At 41.2% G+C, this 22,120-nt stretch overlaps 1 protein-coding gene across 1 annotated transcript in view; it reads left to right on the top strand.

The window, feature by feature from the left end:
* Window positions 1-14,688: 14,688 nt before the first annotated feature.
* LOC132390721 (SH2 domain-containing protein 1A-like) overlaps window positions 14,689-22,120 on the top strand; it is an 87,260-nt gene continuing 79,828 nt past the window's right edge. The window contains exon 1 of the mRNA XM_059963275.1: window positions 14,689-14,938. Coding sequence (XP_059819258.1) covers window positions 14,805-14,938 — 134 coding nt within the window. The 5' untranslated portion in view covers window positions 14,689-14,804. The remainder of the gene's footprint in view (window positions 14,939-22,120) is intronic.

Genomic DNA, 22,120 nt, shown 5'->3' with positions numbered 1-22,120 from the left:
GAACTCTCTCAAATTGGGGAAGTGAGACAAAGTGCCTTTCTGTAAATCTCTGGCAAGCACTGTCAACTTGCGCTCGAATGCCAAAACATCCTCCAACATGTGCAGGGCTGTACGTCCTTTCCCCTGAAGAGCTGTGTTCAGCGTGTTCAGGTGCGCTGTCATGTCTACCATGAAGTGTAGCTTTTCCAGCCACTCTGGCTGTTCCAGCTCAGGAAAGGTGAGCCCTTTGCTGCCCAGGAAAGTTTTCACTTCTTCCAGACACGCGACAAAGCGTTTCAGCACCTTCCGTCTGGACAGCCAGCGATAAAAACACGTTGTAGCGGTGTCAGTAAACTGCAGTCAAAGATAGCTTTATTCGAACTAAACAGCCTTGCTTTTAAGCCTCCCTCAACCCAGCCCCCATGGACGCAGATGCTGCAAAAGACGCGTACTCACAAACCCCCGTAGGCTATCTCCCTTAGCCGGAATGCCGGCTAATTGTGAGCCGTTTCGGATGTGGCAGGAAATGTACAAGATCACCATAATTACATTTCAAAAGCTAACAAACTAACATAAAATACATTTTAATTAAATACTGACCAATTATTTCCCAAAGCCACAGGGAGCCGCAGCACAGAGGTGAAAGAGCCACAAATGGCTCGGGAGCCGCAGGTTGCCGACCCCCGGTCTGGTGTATGTGAGCTCCTGTCACAATGTTGACACAATTTGTTCATCCGGTTCATTCAGTTTCTGCTGAGACATTGCAACTTTGTGCCTGCTCACCTTCATTCCTGACTACAACTCACTTGCGTTTTTGTCTGCTGTTTCCATAAGACCGTAAGATATAGAAGCAGAAGGCCATTCAGCCCATCGAGTCTGCTCCGCCATTCAATCATGAGTTGATTCACTTCATCCAGTCATCCCCACTCCCCTGCTTTCACCCCATACCCTTTTATGCCCTGGCTAACCATTAACCTATCCATCTCTGCCTTAAATACACCCAATGACTTGGCCTTCACAGCCATTCGTGGCAACAAATTACACAGATTTACCACCCTCTGACTAAAGTAATTTCTCCGCATCTGATTTCTAAAAGGACGCCCTTCAATCCTGAAGTTCTATAATCACCTGCCATGGGAAATAACTTCACCGTATCTAAGTTGTTCAGGCCTTTTAACATTTGGAACATTTCTATGAGATACCCCCTCATTCTCCTGAACTCCAGGAAATACAGCCCAAGAGCTGCCAGACGTTCCTCATATGGTACCCCTTTCATTCCTGGAATCATTCTCGTGAATCTTCTCTGAACCCTCTCCAATGTCAGTATATCCTTTCTAAAATAAGGAGCCCAAAACTGCACACAATACTCCAAGTGTGGTATCACTAGTGCCTTATAGAGCTTCAACATCACATCCGGGATCTTATATTCTATACCTCTAGAAATGAATGGCAACATTACATTTGCCTTCTTCACAACCGATTCAACCTGCAGGTTAACTTTTAGGGTATCTTGCACAAGGACTCCCAAGTCTCTTTGCATCTCTGCATTTTGAATTCTCTCCCCATCTAAATAATAGTCTGCCCATTTATTTCTTCCACCAAAGTGCTTGACTATACACTTTCCAACATTGTATTTCATTTGCCACTTCTTTGCCCATTCCCCTAAACTATCTAAGTTTCTCTGCAGGCTCTCTGTTTCCTCAACACTACCCACTCCACCTATCTTTGTATCATTGGAAAATTTAGCCCCTAGTACTGTAGTCCAAATCATTGACATATAGTACCTTGTAAAAAGTAACAGTTCCAACACCAACCCCTGTGGAATTCCACTGGTAACCGGCAGCCAGCCAGAATAGGATCCCTTTATTCCCACTCTGTTTTCTGCTGACCACCCAATGCTCCACCCACGCAAGTAACTTCCCTGTAATTCCATCTTGCTAAGCAGTCTCATGTGCAGCACCTTGTCAAAGGCCTTCTGAAAATCTAAGTACACCACGTCTACTGCATCTCCTTTGTCTACCCTGCTTGTAATTCCCTCAAAGAATTACAGAAGGTTTGTTAGGCAGGATCTTCCTTTCAGGAAACCATGCTGGCTTTGGCCTATCTTGTCAAGTGCCCCCAGGTATGCTGTAATCTAATCCCTAGCAATTGATTCCAACAACTTCCCAACCACTGATGTCAGGTTAACAGGTCTATAGTTTCCTTTCTGCTGCATCCCACCCTTCTTAAATAGTGGAGTAACATTTGCAATTTTCCAGTCATCCGTTACAATGTCAGAATCTATTGATTCTTGAAAGATCATTGTTAATTCCTCTGCAATCTCTCCAGCTACTTCCTTCAGAACCCGAGGGTGCATTCCATCAGGTCCAGGAGTTTTACCCACCCTCAGACCATTAAGCTTCCTGAGCACCTTCACCGTCATAATTTTTACTGCACAAACCTCACTTCCCCAACACTCTTCAATGTCCGGTATACTGCAGACATTTTCCACTATGAAGACTGATGCAAAATATGTATGCAGTTCCTCTGCCATCTCTGTGTCTTTCATTACAATATTTCCAACGTCATTTTGTATTGGTCCTATATCTACCCCCGACTCTCTTTTACCCTTTATATACTTAAAAAAGCTTTTAGTATCTTCTTTGATATTAGTTGCCAGCTTCCTCTCATAATTCATCTTTTCTTTCCGAATGTCCTTCTTAGTTTCCTTCTGCAAGTTTTTAAAAGCTTCCCAATCCTCTATCTTCCCACTAGTTTTGTCTTCCTTGTATGCCCTCTCTTTTGCTTTTACTTTAGCTCTGAATTCATTTGTCAGCCACGGTACTGTCCTTCTTCCCTTTGAAAATTTCTTATTATTTTGAATATATCTGTCTTACACTTCTCTCATTTTTCACAGAAACCAGCCATTGCTGCTCTGCTGTCCTTCCTGCAAATGTCCCTTTCCAATCATCTTCCGCCAGTTCTCTTCTCATGCCATTGTAATTTCCTTTACTCCACTGAAATACTGACACATTAGATTTTATTTTTTCCCTTTCAAATTTCAAAGTGAACTCTGACATATTGTGATCACTGTTCCCTAAGGGTTCCTTAACCTTAAGCTCTCTTATCACATCTGGATCATTGCACAGCACCCAGTCCAGCACAGCTGATCCCTTAATGAGCTCAACAACAAGCTGTTCTAAAAAGCCATCCCTTAGACATTCTACAAATTCTCTCTCTTGAGATCCAGTACTGGCCTGGTTTTCCCAATCTACTTTCATGTTAAACTCCCCAACAATTGTCATGACATTGCCTTTCTGATATGCCTTTTCTACCTCCTGCTGTAATTTGTAATCCACATCCCAGCTGCTGTTTGGAGGTCTGTATACAACTGCCATTAGGGTCCTTTAACCCTTTCTATTTCTTAACTCAACCCATAGAGACCCTGCACCTTCTAATACTATGCCATCTCTTTCCAATGATTTAATATTATTTCTTATACACAGAGCCACACCATCCCCTCTGCTAACTAACCTAACTTTCAATTAATAAATCAATTTCAACTGCTCTTTTAAGTGTAAGTTGTGCTTTTGTTAGGAGCCATTTTGAATGCTTTCTTGCAAAATTAGGGTTAACTAAATGGTCTCTCTTTAAGCCCATCACTGAACTGACAATGCTCGGACAATCTCTTCAAATCAGCTACATAAGCTGGAATGGACTCGCCTTTCTCTTGATTCCCCTTATGAAACTTAAAGTGTTCTGCAATCAATGATGGTTTCGTTTATAAATATTCCTGTGTTCCTTTCATGGTATCAGCAAAGGCTAATTTGATTGGAACAATTAAATTTTTAAGCAAACTGTATGCTATTCCACCTTTTGCACTCAGCAAAACTAGCACTCACTTCTCATTGGCAATTCCATTTTCTTTAAAATATTGTTCAATTCATTCAGTATACAGTATTCAGTTATCTATTATGCAATTGAATACATCTACTTGGATATAGATGAGGTGTCAGGCAACTTGTCGTGGCTATCTCTTGAGGTCGAGGATGATGGTTTTCGTTCTGAAGAAGTGGCCCACAGAGCAAAGACGCCTGTGCGTGTATTTGTTTAACATGTACTTGATGTTGCACTACAAGAAGGACACGATACTTCTCAAATCAACCAACTGATTCCAATGGCATTGAAACCACAATGATTGGAGCTGATGGATTTGTTGCAGCCTTCACAGCCGTTGAGATAGAAGTAACTTTGTCTGCCTGTTCCACCGTTGAGGTCTTGGTAAGATTGTTCTTTGTCAGGGACCTCACCCTTGACCTTACTGCCATGGGTGACCCTACCAGGAGCATAGCTCCAGACAACATTGCTCTCGGGATCACAGGACCACACAAGCTTCTCCACCATGACAAGGTGGAAGGCAGCAAATGGAGTATTCTTCTTTATTCCAGATGGGCAACATTGATGATGAACTAAGCAATTATAGGGCTGTGAATCTAAGATAAGTGGGAGAAACTTTTGCAAAAATAAATGAGTGTGTAGTCTACTCTGATGTACCTCAGTAAGACTTGATAAGATTTCTGTGGAAGGCTGGTTCTTAGGATTAGAACCTATGGGTTTGGGCAAATGGCAAAGTGGATCCAGAATTGGTTTGGTAGTAGAAGGTAGAAAATGATTGTTTTTGTGATTGGAAACCAATGACTAGTGACGTGCTGTATGGAAGGTGTAGAGACCCTTACTGTTAGTTGCATATATTATTGATTTGGATGTGAGACTTCAAAAAGGCTAAGATGAGAGAACACACACCAATCCTTATAGAGAGATCAGAAGTGGAAAGGGTGAGCAATTTCAAGTTTCTGGGCATTAACAGCTCTGAGTATCTATCTTAGGCTCAAAATATTGACGCAGTTACAAAGAAATGACGACACTGGCTATATTTCATTAGGAGTTTGAGGAGATTTGGTATATAACCAAAGACAATCGCAAATTTCTACAGATATACCATGGAGAGCATTCTAACTGGCTCTCCACCTGGTATGGGAGTGGGTAGGGGAGAGGCACGGGATCGAAAAAATCAGCATGTAACCCCCTGGGTCACCTCAGGCTCGCTCAGCTCGTTCTCGTCTAGGGGGAGCAGCCTTCGGCCCCGCCAAACTGGGTAATCAGCTGGTGTGGATGCTGTGTGATGTCCCGCCTCACCAAAGAATAGACAGTACACCATATGCGATTAAATGAGTACAATTTATAAAGGTTACTATAACTAAGTGATTAATAATGATACGGTATATATGAAGAAAAAAATAAAGAGAAGGTGCCAAACTTATCGAAGTCCAAACCACTTCATGCACAACTGTTGGAGCTCAATTCCTGGAGTCTTCTGGCCACCATTCGATCCCCTCCGAACTCCTCGACTCGCAGCTTAGGACCATCTGAAGTGGTCAACCAAGCACATCTAGCTTCATCTCCTCTCCTCAGAGTACCTCCTGGCCTCGGACCCCCACTTGGGTCCGTTCCTCGCCCAGCTTACAGCATCACGTCCTCTCTCTCTCTCAACCCCTCACGCCAATCTCCCCAAAAGCCCGCCAACAATAGCTTACAGACTCAGAAGAAAGAACAACATTAATCCCAATTGGTTTACAAAGGAATACAATTCTCGTTATCAGTAAATTTTAACCCAAACAAGCTTCCAGCACTCTCTCGCAACAAAGAAGCATTCCAGCTTTTAACAAAACAAAGAAGCCACTTTGATTACATACACAGTAACAAAGAAAAAAAAAGAAACCCCCTTTACAAGCAGAAAGTTGTAAACTCAGTCAGCTCCATCAGGGGCACTAGCCTTCCCAGTATCCAGGACATCTTCAAGGAGCAATGCTGCAAAATGGCAGCATCTATTATTAATGACCCCCATCAGCAAGGACACACTCCTTCTCATTGCTACCATCAGGAATGAGGTACAGAAGCCTGAATGCATACACTCAAGAATTCAGGAACAGCTTCTTCCCCTCTATCGTCAAATTTATGAATGGACGTTGAACTTACGAACATTACCTCACTATTTTACTTCCCCTTTTTGAGCTACTTATTTAACTATATATATATATATACTGTAATATACCATTTTTATTACGTTTTGCAATGTACTGTAGCTGCATAACAAAAAATTTCGTGATGTATGTCAATGATATTAAATGTAATTCTGATTCTGTATATTGGAGATATAATGCAGAAGATGAGGATTGATGGTGTTCTTCATGGTGAGAGAGTTATCTTACACCACAGGATGATACTGATTCATTGGTAAGAAAGGTAGAGCAATGGAAGAAGGAATTTAAACCTGATAATTGTGAGATGACATAATTTAGGGGAACTAATAGGAATAGAATCCACCAGAGGTATCATGCCCTCTGCATGATTTCAAGGCGAGTGGTCTTGTATTTGAATTCAGCCAGCTCCTTTCCATACATGTAGGGTTAAGAATTGACCTAGCAACTGGCTTTTTCATAAAAAAGCAGACAAAAATGCTAAACAAATGACAAGGGTGCTGCCCAATGCGCCACAAAGTGGGGAAAGGAACAACAAGAAGAGTAGAACCTACACAATTAATTGAGGATTTTAGGAAGTATTGAGGAACAGAGAAACTTCAATGTACAAGTGTGAAGATCCCTGACCATATTAGCACAGATAGATAAGATGGCGAAATGAGTATATGCAATGCTTGCCTTTATCAGATGGGGTTTGGAGAGGAAACAAGGAAGAACTATTTTCAGCATCCTAGAGAGTGGTTGGAACCTGAAATGCACTGTCAGAGGGGTGGTGGAGGCGAAGACCCTTTCTTTTAAGAATATTTAGACTAGAACTTGAATTGCCCAGGTATATAAGGTTATGGAATTAGTATAGATGAGCATGGAATTGGTGGGTTGAAAGCCCTGTTTCTGTACTGTGTGGCTATGACTATGAACAACAATAGCAACAATGGGTAGGACCTTAGCTTCCAAATGTACAGAAATGCATATGTTGTCTTTGTACAGTAACTCTGACTGTATCAGCTGTAATTCAATGCAATGTTATTTAAATCATGCTAGATTACACTTCCAAAAGGGTATTAGTTATGCAGCTGACTGGTTAGCAGCTTTAAGTAACACATTTATTACAATTCATCTGAAATTTATTTCAGTATACAGCTGCAAAGTTGGAACTAGGTTTGGTGATGGAATTCAGGATTGAGATGAAAAGAAAATTGTTTACTAGAAGGTCACCAGGAATTGTTTAAAGGACAGAAATCAATAAATTTTTGGATATGAGGAAAATGAAGGATATTGCTTTGGTTAAAAAAGTGATGAGTCTAGCCATTATCTTGTTGAATGACGGACAGATAACCTAGTCTTATGCAACACAATGCATAAGAAAGATGAATGGAGAGGAAAAAGCTGACATTTTGGGCCGTAATCCTTCACCAGGGCACTACTTCTACTAGTTCTAGTCCTACTTCTACATCTTGCTTCTTATTCCTGAAGTTTATAAAATCTCATCTTTTCCATTTAGTCACAGTATTCATCTTATATAGTAATGCTCCTGATATACAATGGCAAATTTAGATTTCAATTGTTATAGCATTATTGTTGACAAGGTTTATAGTTAGTAATAACAATCTTTTTAATATCAATCTTCTTACAGTCCTGTAAGAAGCAGGCTGATTTTCACATCATTATTGTAAACATTAATGGCAAACATTGAGCTAATTGCTTAATGTATAGTATATTGCTGAGAGCAAGCTGGATTTGTCCGGTGCATTTCAGCTAATGTGAATTATGTACTCAAATTACGAGTTATTTTTTCTACATTTGATTTTTAATTAAATAGGGACCATTCACACATATTACATTTCTTACATACTGAGCACATAAAACTCCAGAGATTTTATTTCAGTGATTCTTACATAATTTGGGAATGTGTTGGTGCTTTTAATGTTCCTTCTTATTCATTACCTTTGCTAACACGGACTCCAAACTATTTATGCATTCTGGATGTCGATACATTTTGGTTTAAGGCTTACATTAATATAAGATGTCCATCTCAGCATTCTCTTTTTAGCGCTTCATAAATTGCCCTTCTTTCCCCAACTGGAGACCCTTGCGGCACAGAATTTGCTACTCTCACAAATTAATTATGAGGAAGTGAAGTAGTCTGAAATTAAAAAAAGCAAATGCCAGTAACTCTCAGCAGGGCAGACAGTTTCTGTAGTTGGAAAATAAGAGTTAAATTTCAAATCTACATGCCTACATTTGATGGTATTACAATTTCCAAATCTCCCACCATCAATATCTTTGGAGTCACCATAAACCAGGGTCTCAACGGTACTGGTCATTATGGGTATGAGAGCTGGTCAGAGGTTGAATAGCCCATGGGGAGTGACTCATTTCCTAATATCCCAAAGCATTTTCATCCTCTATAAAATTAGCAATGTAATGGAATATTCTTCACTTACATAGATGTAGAGTATTCAGTTCGAACAGCATCAAGGACTGTGCAGTCAATTTGATTGATACCAATATCCATTGTGCCAAACATTACCTTTATCTGTCACTGGTGTATAGTGATTTTGGGGTGCACTATTAATGGTATATACTGACCTTGGTCTACTGCAAAAACAGGTCTCAATCCTATGACTCCTAAAACAGAGAACGACAAGGATTATTATTATTGAGTTATTTTTGTCAAACCTACTGTGACATGAAAAAAATTGTTTGCATGCCATCCAGAAAGATCATTTTGTACGTAAGTACATAGGTAATAAAGAGGAAAACAGAATGCAGAATATAGTGTAACAGAGACAGAAATTATTGTGGAGTTAGACAAATAAAGTGCAAGAGTCACAGCAAAGTAGATTAAGAAAGAGGCACATGGGAACTTCCAAATTACATGCCATCTTGATCCGAAAATATATCAACGGTCCATCATTTCATTGGGTGCAAATCCTGGAACTCTTGCCCCCAACAGCATCATAGGGGTTCTTTCAAAGGGAAAAATAAAGTGAATCAAAAGGTAGCTGGTCAACATGTTTGCAAAGCCTGTTTACAGATGGGCCATAAATGCTGACCATGCCAGCAAAGCCCAGAGCAGTTTTCCTTCTAGGCACTGGAGAAAAACCATCAATGTGTGTCCACAAGGTCCATTAAATTCACTGCCAGGATCGGTGAACCTACAGTTGAGTGTATTTCTTGCCCTTAAGTCACTATATTTACTTTTTGTACTTATGTAAGTTATGTGCAATTTACCTTAATTCAAGTTTGGTAACTTATCTCCCTCCTTGTCTTGTACTGCTGCTTGCTGCAAAAAGCCAACATTTATGGCATTGATACCCTGCATATTCATGCCAATGACAAAAATAAATTTGAACTGGAGCTTGCCAGTCTCTTCCTAGGTTTACATTGAGATTCTGTTCCTGCTGGATAACTTTGTAGGGTGGGTCACTCTGCCACAATGTCTGACACCAGACACCCAACACAAACAATTTACTCTAAGTTCCTTCATGACCATTAATTTCCAGAAGAAGAGAGAAAATGCTTCAAGGACCTTCTGAAAATACCCTTGAGAATGATTCATGTCCTCCTTGACTCATGAGAATAACTGACCAAAGATCATGGCAGGGTTGCTTTTGCAAAGAGGTTACTTGGAAGCTAAGTACAAATAGCAGTAGAAGCCCATCAACGCTAGAAGCTTTAGAGAGGATTCAAAGGAGATTATCAGGATACTGTCTAGATTACACAACATATCTTGTGAGGATAGATTGAATGAGCTAGGGCTTTTCTCTTTAAAGCGAAGGAGTATGAAAGGTGACTTGATAGAATAATACAAGATGATAAAAGGCATAGATAGAGTGAACAACCAGAGACATTTTCCCAGCTTGGAAATGGCTTCTGTACCTGTTGACATCAGGAAGAAGATACAGGAGCCTCAGGACTCACACAATCAGGTTCAGGAACAGTTATTACCCCTCAACCATCAGGCTCTTGAACCAGAGGGGATAATTTCACTCATCTTCAGTTGCCCCATCATTGAAGTATTTCCTCAACCTATGGACTCACTCTCAAGGACTCTTCATCTCATGTTCTCTATATTTATTACATATTCATTTTTATTATTATTTATTTCTTTTTATATTTGCAGTTTGATGTCTTTGAACTGGTTGAATGCCCAAGTTGTGTGCTCTTTCATTGATGCTGTTATGGTTACTAGTCTATGGATTTATTGAGTATACCCACAAGAAAATGAATCTCAGGGTTGTATATGGTGATAGATATGTACTTTGATAATATATTTTCTTTGAACTTTGAACTAATATGGAAGGTCATAACTTTATTTTGCTTAGAGGAAAGTTTTGGTAGGGGGGATGTCAGAGATACATATTTTATGCAGAGAATGGTAGATTCACGGAATATACTATCAGAGGTAGTGATATAGGCAGTTTTTTTTCCTGTGTTGTTTTTATGTAATTCAGTCTAGTTTTTGAACTGTTTCATTTAGCACCATGGTCCTGCAAAACGTTATCTCGTTTTTACTGTGTACTGTACCCACAGTTATGGTCGAAATGACAATAAAATGTGACTTGACTTGACTTGACTTGATAAATTAGTAATATTCAAGAAACTCTCAGGCACATGGATGAAAGAAAAATGAAATGCTATGTTGGAGGGAAGGGTTAGATTGATTTAGAATATGTTAAAGAGCCTGAGCAACATCATAGTCCGAAAGGCCTGTATTGTGATATACTGTATGTAACCCACCCACCTGTTTAACAAATATCTGCCACCTCTTCCCCTTGCTATTTTTTCAAAGGATGTAGTTACTCCGGAAGGCCAGAAACCATAAGATGCACAGGACTGTAGTAGAAGTGCTAGTTGTCAGAAGAATTACTGTAGATGAGATCATTTCCCTGAAAATGTGTGTTCCTTCCAATAATTTAAATGTGCACTCAATTTGACTAGCATTCAAAGTATTATCGCATTTACTTTTAATGCTTGTACACAGTAATGAGTTTTGGTTAATATGCTTTATTTTTACATCAGTTGAACCACTAGAGGTCCTCATACCCTATTTCATGCCAAATCAGTCTTGTTGGCAACGCCATGCTCATTTTCAGCCAATCATCCATCAAGCAGGTCATTGACAATTTAGTGAAGAGCTATTTCTATGTTACAGATCTTAAGTGGTTCATGTTACTGTCAGGTACAGAGGCCTTCTGAAATCCATAGGGGCTTCATCACATGAAAGGCCACCGCAAGTCAGCACATAATTTTAGTTGAGGGGTCAAAAACCAGGAAGCATAGGTTTAAAGTGTTTCTATAGATGCACAGTGGAGAGTATACTAACTAGTTGTACTACACGCTGGTATGGAAACACCAGTGCCAGGAACGGAAATGTCTACAGAGAGTAGTAGATACAGCACAGTCCATCACAGGCAAAGCCCTCGCCGCAAATTAGCACATTTACATGGAGCACTGCCTCAAGAAACTATCATCCATCATCGACGGCCCCTGCTATCCAGGCCACGCTCTATTCTTGTTTCTACCGTTGGCAGGAGGAACAGAAGCCTTAGGCCCCACATTTTCAGGTTCAGGAATAGTTATTACCCTGAACTGGAATGGATGACTTCAGAAACCTACAAACTCACTTTCAAGTACTTTTACAACATACTTTCTCAGTGTTACATTTTTTTATTTGCATGATTTGTCTTCTCTTGTACGTTAGTTGTTTGTTGGTTTTTGTTTATGCATTATTTTTCATAAATTAGACCATTAGACCAAAAGACATTGAAGCAGAAATAGGCCATCTGGCTCATCAAGTCTGGTCCAACATTCAATCATGGCTTATTCTTTTTTTTCTCCTCCTCAACCACATTTTCCGGCCTTCTCCCCGTAACCTTTGATGCCATGTCCAATCAAGAACCTATCAATCTCTGCCTTATTACACCCAATGACTTGGCCTCCACAGCTGCATGTGGCAGCCAATTCCACAAATTTACCACCCTTTGGCTAAAGAAATTTCTCTGCATCTCTGTTTTGAAAGGGCACCCCTCTATCCTGAGGCCGTGCCCTCTTGTCCTAGACTTTCCCACTATGCGAAACATCCTTTCCACATCTACTCTGTCTAGGCCTTTCAACATTCAAAAAGTTTCAATGAGATCCCCCTTCATCCTTTTGAATTCCAGTGAGTACAGACCCAGAGCCATCAAACATTCCTCCTATGATAACCCTTTCATTCCTGGAATTATCCTTGTGAACCTTCTCTGGACCTTCTCCAATGCCAGCACATCTTTGCTAAGATGAGGGGCATAAAACTATTCACAATACTGAAAGTGAGGCCTCACCAGTGTCTTATAAAGCCTCAGCATCACATCCCTGCTCTTGTATTCCAGACCTCTTGAAATGAATGCTAACATGGCATTTGCCTTCCTCACCACTGACTCAAAACTGCAAGTTAACCTTCAGGATGTTCTGCACAAGGACTCCCATGTCCCTCTGCATCTCAGATTCCTGGATTTTCTCCCTGTTTAGAAAATAGTCTGCACATTTATATCTGCTGCCAAATTCTATCTTATTTATTCATGTTCCTGTAAATGTCTGCAAGAAAAAAATCTCAATGTAGCATATGGAAGCGTATATGTACTTTGATAATAAATTTTAATTGAGTTTGAGGAATTAGTAGAAAAGTTAGAGTGGAGTTGAGTAAAAGATCTTTAGAAGTGCCTGAAAGCTCTTGAAGAGCCAATTCCTGTAAGACTGAAGAACGTGTGACAGAAGGTGGAATTAGGTTGGGGAGACCGTTTTTTGGAAGGCAAGAGTATGACCAACAGAATGTCCTCTGCTTGTGTCAGATATTTTCTGTAATTGTGAGTCCCCTTTGGCCAGATGTGAGTTTCTTTCTTCTTCTCTTTTAAAATTATTATATAAAATAAAATCTATACCCCCCCCCCCAATGACAAAGCTGGTTGGAGAAAGAAAAACAAGAGAAAAAGAGTAATGACCATATAGTATTTTATAATAATAGCCCAGATCTATATTATAGTAACAATTGAAAGGTCTTAAAAATAGTTCAGAAAGGGTCCCCATAATGTTTGAAAATCTTGGTTGGAATTGGAAAGCGAACAACGAATCTTCTCTAGATTTAAACATGACATAACAACTCATAACCATTGAGCCTGTGTGGAGGGGGGGGGGCAATCTCCTTCCATTTAAGCAAGATCACCTTCCCAGCCATAAGAGAAATAAAAGCCAGTACCTGTGAATGAGAAGGCTCCAAAATTATAGTTCTTTCCTCAACAATATGAAATAAGGCAGTTAGAGGATTGGGTGTAAAACTAACTTTAAAAAGTACAGAAAAAGTTTGGAATACATCTTTCCAATATTTTTCAAGGCTTAAACATGACCAAAACATCAGAATTAATGAAGCCTCTCCATTATTACAGCTGTCAGAGTAAGGAGATATATCTGCAATATAGCGAGAGAGCTTGTCTTTAGACATATGAGCCCTATGTACTACTTTAAATTGTAGGAGGGAATGACGAGCGCAGTTTCTTCTGAATGGTACGTAAATGATGCTATGTGCCTGCAATGCTGCTGCAAGTAAGGTTTTCATTGCATCTGTACATGCATGCATCTGACAATAAACTTGCCTTGACTTCTTGATGTTGATGCATTGATATCCTTGGGACTCCATGCTGAGTTCCCTGATTTTGGAAGATGTTTCTATTTTCACATTTAACCTGCATCAGATAATTTCTTATTTTTCTTTGCTCCTTTCTTTACTCATCTACAGCCCAGCACCTTTGGTTTTGCATCACCGTCCCATGTGTTATTATTTTTGTCCATCCCACCATATACATTCCCTCTGAACTTTATCCAATTCCAGTGTAAAGACATTTATCTACATAGTTTTTTCCCCCTTTTCTTTTATCTGCACAGATACCATCAGTTATGCTGTACAGAACTAACAATTTCTCTGTGCATTAAACAACCACAATAATTTGGTCATGTTATTTTAAGAGAGGGAGGATTGCAAGGATGGACTGGGTGATGACTGGGACAAATCTAAGCTCTCTCCAAGAGCCAAAAATGGGTTCTCTCATTGCCATTATCCCATCTCATTACAACATAAGAAACGAATGCTAGAGGTAGGCCTCTCAACCCCTCAAGTCTGTGTCATCATTCAATATCATGACCCATTTGCCCCAGGCATCTCCTCTTCTGTGCCAATTCTCCAAATGGCCCTCAAGCCTCCAACCCGTCAAAAGTATATCTGCATCCTCTTTATATTGTGCAATGACCTTCATGAAGCCCCCATGACCTTCAGTCAGAGAGGTTCAGAGACACAACACCCTCTGCAAGAAGTTCCCACAGATGGCTTACTTCTTACCTTTGTAACTATGTCCCCTCTTTCAAGGTTGTCCTACACTTGTACAAACATCTCCACTTCATGTAACCTCTACATCACACATCTGTTTCAAACACCCAGCAATATGTTTCAATAGTTGCTGCTAGCCAACAAAGACAAAGCAAGGTAGATGCTATCAGCTATTGGTGTGTTTCCTGTAACATTGAAAAAGAATCTAGCGTTTCAACTCGATCCTGAAAAGATAGAACACGTGAAACGACTCCTGACCCACACTCAATAGGGCAAAGGACGTTTTTATAAAACTGCTTTGAACCTTACAAGTTTATCATTCAGGAAGTCAGGGGAGTCGCATTGAACACACCAAGCCCAGACCGCCCAACACTCACTGTCTACCAGAGACGCGACCAAGAGAGAGAGGAAAAGAGATCCCCTTACTAATCAGTCTCTTCCCTGGAACCATGAGATTGTCCGTCTACCATGGGCGCATCAGCCTCGCAGAGACCGAAGATCTGCTAGCATCGATGGGGAAGGATGGCAGTTATCTGATCCGAGATAGCGAGACCATACCGGGAGTCTACTGTCTGTGTGTGTTGTAAGTACGGAAAAATGGGGTTTACAGAGAGGTTGAATAAAGGTTATAAATTAAAGCAGAAGGAGTCAGAAATTAGAGCGAATCACATGAGTAGGAACGTGCAATGTCATTGTATTGAGTTTTGATCGTGCGGGAGAATCAAACAAGGAAGAAACGAAGGGTGGGGAGGAAAGACATGTTAACCCCGGTGAGAGAAGTTATTTATTTCGTGGCCGGTGGGAATGCACGGATCTTTGAGCAAAGAATTTCATTCCAGATATAATAAAACGGGCGAATCATAAACTATATTCAGTAGTAAAGGAGTGCGATGGACGGTTGTTTTACGCCCCGAGGTGTACAGCTCAGGAGGAACAACAATCGCCGCCATATGCTAGGCATTAATTCTCTGGTATTAAGCTGTGTGGGTAGCAGAGTTCCAATTAGTACCTTCTATCATCTAAGTAGCATAGTTCTGCAGCATTGCAGATGTTTGAAAAATCAACGTTCAATCGAAGTACAACTCAACCATTAAAGAGGAGGAATTGTTTGGTCCAGGTCCAGTAAAAAGCCGGAGTAATGCGCCGATTATACTAAATAAGACAACATTTCTGGAGCCCACCTTTAGCCACTCGGGAGAGCTCCGGTTCAAGTTCAAGTCTGTTTCATGGCTAATGTACAAGTACCCTAAGAATTACCTTTTTGCAGCAACAAACAGCAGGAGACATTACAAACGTAAGAACTTTAACTTGAATTCACGGATTTACACAATTGCTCAAATCTGTCGCTCGGTTCTCTGTAAATACACGAAACGCTGCAAATACCAGTGGAACTCAACATGTGTGGAAAAGGAAAGAAGAGTCGACGTTTCTTTCGGACCGAGACCCTGAATCAGTCCTGCCTCTGTATCGACTCTTTGTTCCTTTCTATGGATGCTGACTGACCCGCTGATATCTTCCAGCATTTTGTGTGTGCTACTCAGTTCTCTGGACCGATGGCGATTTTGCGGTACCTAATACCTACCTGCTACAGCTAAGCAAGTCTGTACCTGGGACAAAGTCAAACCACCGACCCGAAGAATAAACCAGCCCAAGTATGTTTCTTCACTATAATTTTACACACAACAACCTAATAGTTTATACAAAACGTAAATACCATGGTAATGGCAAAGTCGAAGCCCAAGTTTTTGAAACATTAACGAAATTGAATAAAGGTACTACGAATGTTTTCTGAAACACAGTTTTGACATATAACTTCTCTAGCAAATATTCAACACGTTTATTTTTTGGCATAAACAAGTCAAAGCGTTAACTTTGCGTTCATCGTGGGGTTGTAACCCACGCTCAAACAGCGTTATGTCTGGTGGTCAGGGCTCTAAATGCACTAGTTACAATCTACGGCGCAAAATAAACGCGCTACCAACAATAACGATATTTAGTGATGAGGACCCTCGGCCCGAAACAACGACTCTTTATTCCACTGACAGACCTGCTGAGTTCCTCCGGCATTTTGTGTGTGTTACTTGCGATATTTAACTTCTCGCCTTCGGGACACACAGTGGCCAGTGAGAATAGAGAATCCAAAGAAAATAAAACACGAAATGAAAATAAGAAAATTACATCTTCACCACCCGTATCCTAGTTTAACAAATGGAGACGGGTGATGTGTTTTAAAACTAACCCCGCTGTCTTCTTTCGAGGTAATGAAAACATAACTACAGACGGCGTCTAAAGATGTTCATGCCGCTTGCTAAATACTGTGTATCCAGTTTTTTCCCCTTATTTCTCAGTTGGGAAGTAGTAGGGATTCCGCTAAAATATTTCACCAGTCACATTACCGCTTGCCAATGAAATTCTCCTCGGTTTGTCCTTTCATAGTCTGGCTCCCATCCTTTGGAGTCTGCCGGAAGATTTTGATCTAAAATTTTAAAGGTGTGTGTGTGTGTGTGTGTGTGTGGAGTAGATTCCAATTTCCGCAATGTATAAGATCAAACAAAACAAAACTGGCGGAATTTAAACAAAAGAAGAAGGGGGGAACTACTCCGATCAGGTAGTGGAAGAAGAAGCGCAGTTAATGTTTCATATCGAAGGATTAAAGGAGAGATAAAAAAAGTTTTGAGTGTGTGGGGCTGGCGGGGCGGGGTGTGTCGGGATTTACTGGCCTGGCATGATGGCGGAGATAGAAACAGTTCGACGCATTCGATAAAGCTTTATTTAACGTGCACTCGAAGAGCCATGACCCATAGGTAGTATTCGGCGGCATAACTTTGATTTTGAACTGGCACAGAAACGATGGGTGAATAGCATCCTGTGTCGTGAATGTTTTGCGATTCTAGCAATAAATTAATACAACAGGAAGATACTACACCAACCAATGGGCACCCACTCGTACTAATCCATCTTCCGACACGTGACACGCAGTCTTCCCTAAGACATAGGAACAGAATTTGTCCATTCGGCCCATCGAGTCTGTTTCGTACCTTGGCGATTCAGCCGCTTGTCTAGGCACTTCTTTTGCGCAAATCTATATATGTAACTGGAAAATCTTAATAAAAAAGTCCCAAGAACCCTTTAAGAAGTTAATAACAGTATTAGATGGCTCCAAGGATAGAGGTTGACAAACTGAATTGACCACGGCCTTTCACTCCCATCTCAGGCACCGGAATTTAATTCTCTATGTTAATGCCAAGACTTGTGTTATCTCGGGCAAGTTCTTTCTTGCACTATCCCTGTCACACACGCCACAATCAGATTTACAATTGGGCGATCATTTCATCTGATGCACTGCGCCAAGCGTTGGAGGCAGCCTGGATGTCAAGGAAGGTTCCAGGTGTCTGAATGTTGTTTTCTCTGTCGGAGAGGGAGAACTGGAGCCATAATAAAACGGAGATTTCTTTAGGTGGAACATTTTACCATTTGAGATGCTAAAGGTGTTTATGAGAACCCAGTTCATTTGCTAAACAAAAATCTAGTTCAGGAAGCGGTCTTCATGCTTTTGCATCTTTGCGGGAGCTGAGATCTGGACCACAGAATCAGTCGGAGCAATAGTTCACAAAATGTAAAACACGGTTTTATTATTAAACATTTTATTTGAGGTATTGAGGTTGGCGACAAACTGAAGGCGTAGGCGTGAATAAGGAGCATTTACAGAATCGCTTTTGTAGCTTATTGATTTAAATTGACCACACTCTTGTTGAAGAGAGCAGCTCTTTGGACAGTTAGCACTTTCCCCGAGAACCATTGTACCTGTACATCATAATCCCTGTATAGAAACCGCTCTGCACACCTCTCCTTGTTCACCACTCTCTCTGTGTATTACCTTCCCTGTGTGCCACTCTCACTGTGTATCCTTCTCCCTACACACCGCTCTTTCTGTGCACCGCACTCCCTGTACACCACTCTCTCTTTAAAGCATTCTTGTTGGGTATCACTCTCTGGGCATGACATGCCCTAGAACTTCACTCCCCTGGACACCATATTCCCTAGGTATCATGGTCTAACAGCACCATTCTGCCCAAGACCCTTTTTGCTTGGATGTTCCTGCTCCTGATCGGTTTTGGTTTATTGTCGTTTATTATCACGTACAATGAAAAGCTTGTCTTGCATACTGTTCATACAGACCAAATCGTTACACGGTACATTGAGATAGAATAAGGTAAAGCAATAGCAATGCAGAATAAAGGGCAAAAGCCATTGAGAAAGTGCAGTTGTAATAAACAATGAAGTGCAAGATCATAACAAGGTAAATTATGAGGCCAGGAGCTAATTGTATCACACAAGAGGTCTCGTCAAGAGGCTGATAACAGTGGGATACAAGATGTCCTTGAGCCTGATTGTACGTGCTTTCAGGTTTTTGTATCTTTTGCCTGATGGGACAGGGCAGAAGAGGGAATGCCCAGGTGGATGGGTTTTGTATAAAGTCTGTTGGTGCCAGAGACCCTGGTGCAACCCTGACCTCCAGTGCGGTGTGAAGTTTGTACATTCTACCTGTTGGTGCCCTCTGGGTACTCCAATCTCCTGGCATATTCTAAATATTTGTGGCTTGGTATGTTAATTGTCCGCTGTAAATTGTCCCTAGTGTGTGGGGAATGGGGTGGAGATATATATTTAAAAAAATCATGTAGACTGGTGGTTGGTGGTTGGCACTGATGGTGGGCTGAAGGGCCTGTGTACTGTATCTCTCTCTGTGACTATGATTATACACTCTAAGTACCAGTGTCACTGGAGATTATATTCATAGCCACTATTCTTGATTACACTCCCATGGGCAACATTTTCCATGGACACAACTCTCTGGCAATACAGACCCCTAACCCACTCTCTGGACACGCTACCTGGGCACACTGCCTTGGCACAATACCTGGTCATACTGCCTGGGCATCACTGCTCCGTCACATCCCTTGGGCATAATCCCAAGGCCGATGAATACAGATTCGGTGAACATCTCCCTTATAGAATCGATCAATCCGAGCAGGGTGCCAGGTTTTTGCGCCTGAATGAAGTCCGTAAAGCGAAGGCGTTAGCTATTTAAATGTTTACTGTACAACGGCATGTTTCATACAAATAACAGACAATTAAGGAGATTAAAAAACACGCGCATTCCTTTAGTATCGTTCACCATAGAAGACGCCCCAAAACACCAAAGAAATGCAAGTCTTGAACAAACAAGCACTTTCCCAATGCAGTCATTATTATACAACAGGGGATTACCGCGGGTAAAGGCCAAAGATTAAAAAGTCATCAAGGTGTAATGTACACATCCGATGTTTAATGCAGTTTAACATATTTAATTCACTGATGTTATAACAATGGTGGAAACATGATTACACAGATAACAAAATACTGAAATGTGAATGTTTCAGGTTGAGAAAGTCGCCCCGATGTTTATCACCATTCACAGTTGATAATTTTCTAGTTTCCAGTCTCTTATCTATTCCGAATGATTTGAAACCTAAAATTTACCGAGAGTGTGTGCAAATAACTACTTTTGTGCACTGGATGTTAACCTGAAATTCGAGCGTGTTACTGACTAGAGAGTTAAATTGCAAAAAAAAAACGCAGACAAGGGCGAGGGCGCGGACGAGTGTGAACTCTAACATCTCCATCAAAGAGGCTCGCGTTTTGCAGCATGTAAACATAATCCGTTGCAAAGAGTTTCAATTTAAGGTCGACCGCAGAGCTCACACGAAAACAAAAGATCAGCAAAAAAAAAACTGCGAGATTCTGTAGATGCTGAAAATCCAGAGCAACACACACACAAATGCTGGAGGAACTCAGCAGGTCGGTCAGCATCTATGGAGGGGAATAAACGGTCGACGTTTCGGGCCAAGACCCTTCATCAGGACTGAAAATAAAGGCGGAAGAAGCCAGATTAAGAAATTGGGGGTGGGGGGGGGGTGAAAGGGGAAGAGGTACAAGCTAGAAGGTGATAGGTGAAACCAGGTGAGGGCGCAGGTAAGTAACAAACACCAGAAAATCTGCAGATTTTGGAAATGAGGGGAAAAGTAGATTGGGGGGTAGGGAGGATGAAGTGGAGAGCTGAGAGTTGATAGGTGGAAAAAGTAAAGGGCTGGTGAAGGAATCTGATATGAGCCAGTGAGTCAAGCAGCATCTTTGGAGGGAAATGGATGGTTGACCTTTTGGTTGGAGATCCTCTAATGACTGACTTGCTGAGCTCCTTCAACAGTTTGCTTTGGCTCCAGGTTCCAGCGTCTGTAGTCTCTCATATCCTCTAAACAAAAGAGGAATTTTCAAATCAATCAAATCAAGTTTAATCATTGTTCAAGCCTTACTTAGATACATCTGAACGAGAGAGTGTTTCTCTGGAGCCAAGGTGCAAAATATTCAAAATGGCATGCAAACATTCAAAAATAACAAGTAAGACACAATTTAAGATACGTAGCCAAAAATGGCACCAGCAAACATGCAAAAAGAAAGTGGGAGTGCAATGTTGGAAAGGGAAGAGCAAGAAAGGATTGGGAGGTCATAGAGAGGGCACAGTAAAGGCTTACCAGGATGTTCCCTGCATTAGATTGCATCCGCTATAAGGAAAGATTGGACAAACTTGGGTTGTTTTCTCTGGATCAGAAGAGGCTGAGGGGATCTAATCAAAGTTAATAAACTTATGAGAGGCACAGACAGAATATACAGAAACTATTTCCCAGGGAGGAAATGTCACACACTAGAGGATAGGCATTTAAAGTGAGAAGGGGAAAGTTTAAAGATGTACATGCCAAGTTATTTTGCACAGTGAGTGGTAGGTGCTGGAACAGGATGCCAGGGATGGTGGTGGAAACAGATAATATGGTGGTGTTTAAAAGGCTATGAATAGACACAGGAATATGCAGGGCATGGAGATAAAGGAATCAGTAAGTATTCTATACTCACTTACTTACTTTTAGCCTGTTATGCGGCTGGCTTTTACGGCAGTAATGAAGGTCCTCCATTTCTGGCGGTGTTCAGCACTTTCTTCATCATGTCAGTAGTTTCCTTTCAGTCTTCATTACTATCTGTCTGCAAGTCCCTGATGAAGACTCAGGAATACCTTTGCACTCAGATGTAGAAGGATTCGTCATTGCTGCTTTGTAACAATTTTGTTTTTACCGGTAAGGGTTGTTAACCCTAAGCTGAACCCCTGAACCTGAAGGACTGGTGAACCTCTCTTAGTTTGTCCTCTACCCTTTGACCTGTTTGGCATGGGTGACCCTTCCAAGAGCCAAAACATGAAGCCCTGACTCCAGCCAACATATATGTCTGGGTCAGTGAGGCACACCGCCTCCAAACCACGACAAGGTTGTGGTCCTCTTGGAAGGTTCTACACTCTGTGGCCACTTTACTAGCCATCTCCTGTACCTAATAAAGGAGAATGGGGTTGAAAATGATAATAAATCAATCATGATGGGGGAGCACACTCAATGGGCCAAATGCTTAATTCTGCTTCTATGTCTTTTGGTCTTATAAGTGGCCACCGAGTTTATGTTCATAGTCTTCTGTATCTGTAGGCTGTCTGCTTCAAACATCCACATGTTCTGCTTTCAGGGACGCTCATTTTTGCTCAATTCTCTATAACCTCTAGAACAGAGGTTCCCAACCTTTTTATGTCATGGACCAATAGCATTAAGCAAGGGGTCTGTGGATCCCAGGTTGGGAAGCCCTGCTCTGGAGACTGTTGTGTGTGAAAATCCCAGAAGATCAGCAGTTTCTGAGA

This window comes from Hypanus sabinus, chromosome 3 (assembly GCF_030144855.1).
Source record: "Hypanus sabinus isolate sHypSab1 chromosome 3, sHypSab1.hap1, whole genome shotgun sequence".
In the NCBI taxonomy this organism is placed as follows: Eukaryota; Metazoa; Chordata; class Chondrichthyes; order Myliobatiformes; family Dasyatidae; genus Hypanus; species Hypanus sabinus.
The sequence above is the reverse complement of the archived record's forward strand: the minus strand, read 5'-3'. Positions and strand labels throughout refer to the sequence as shown.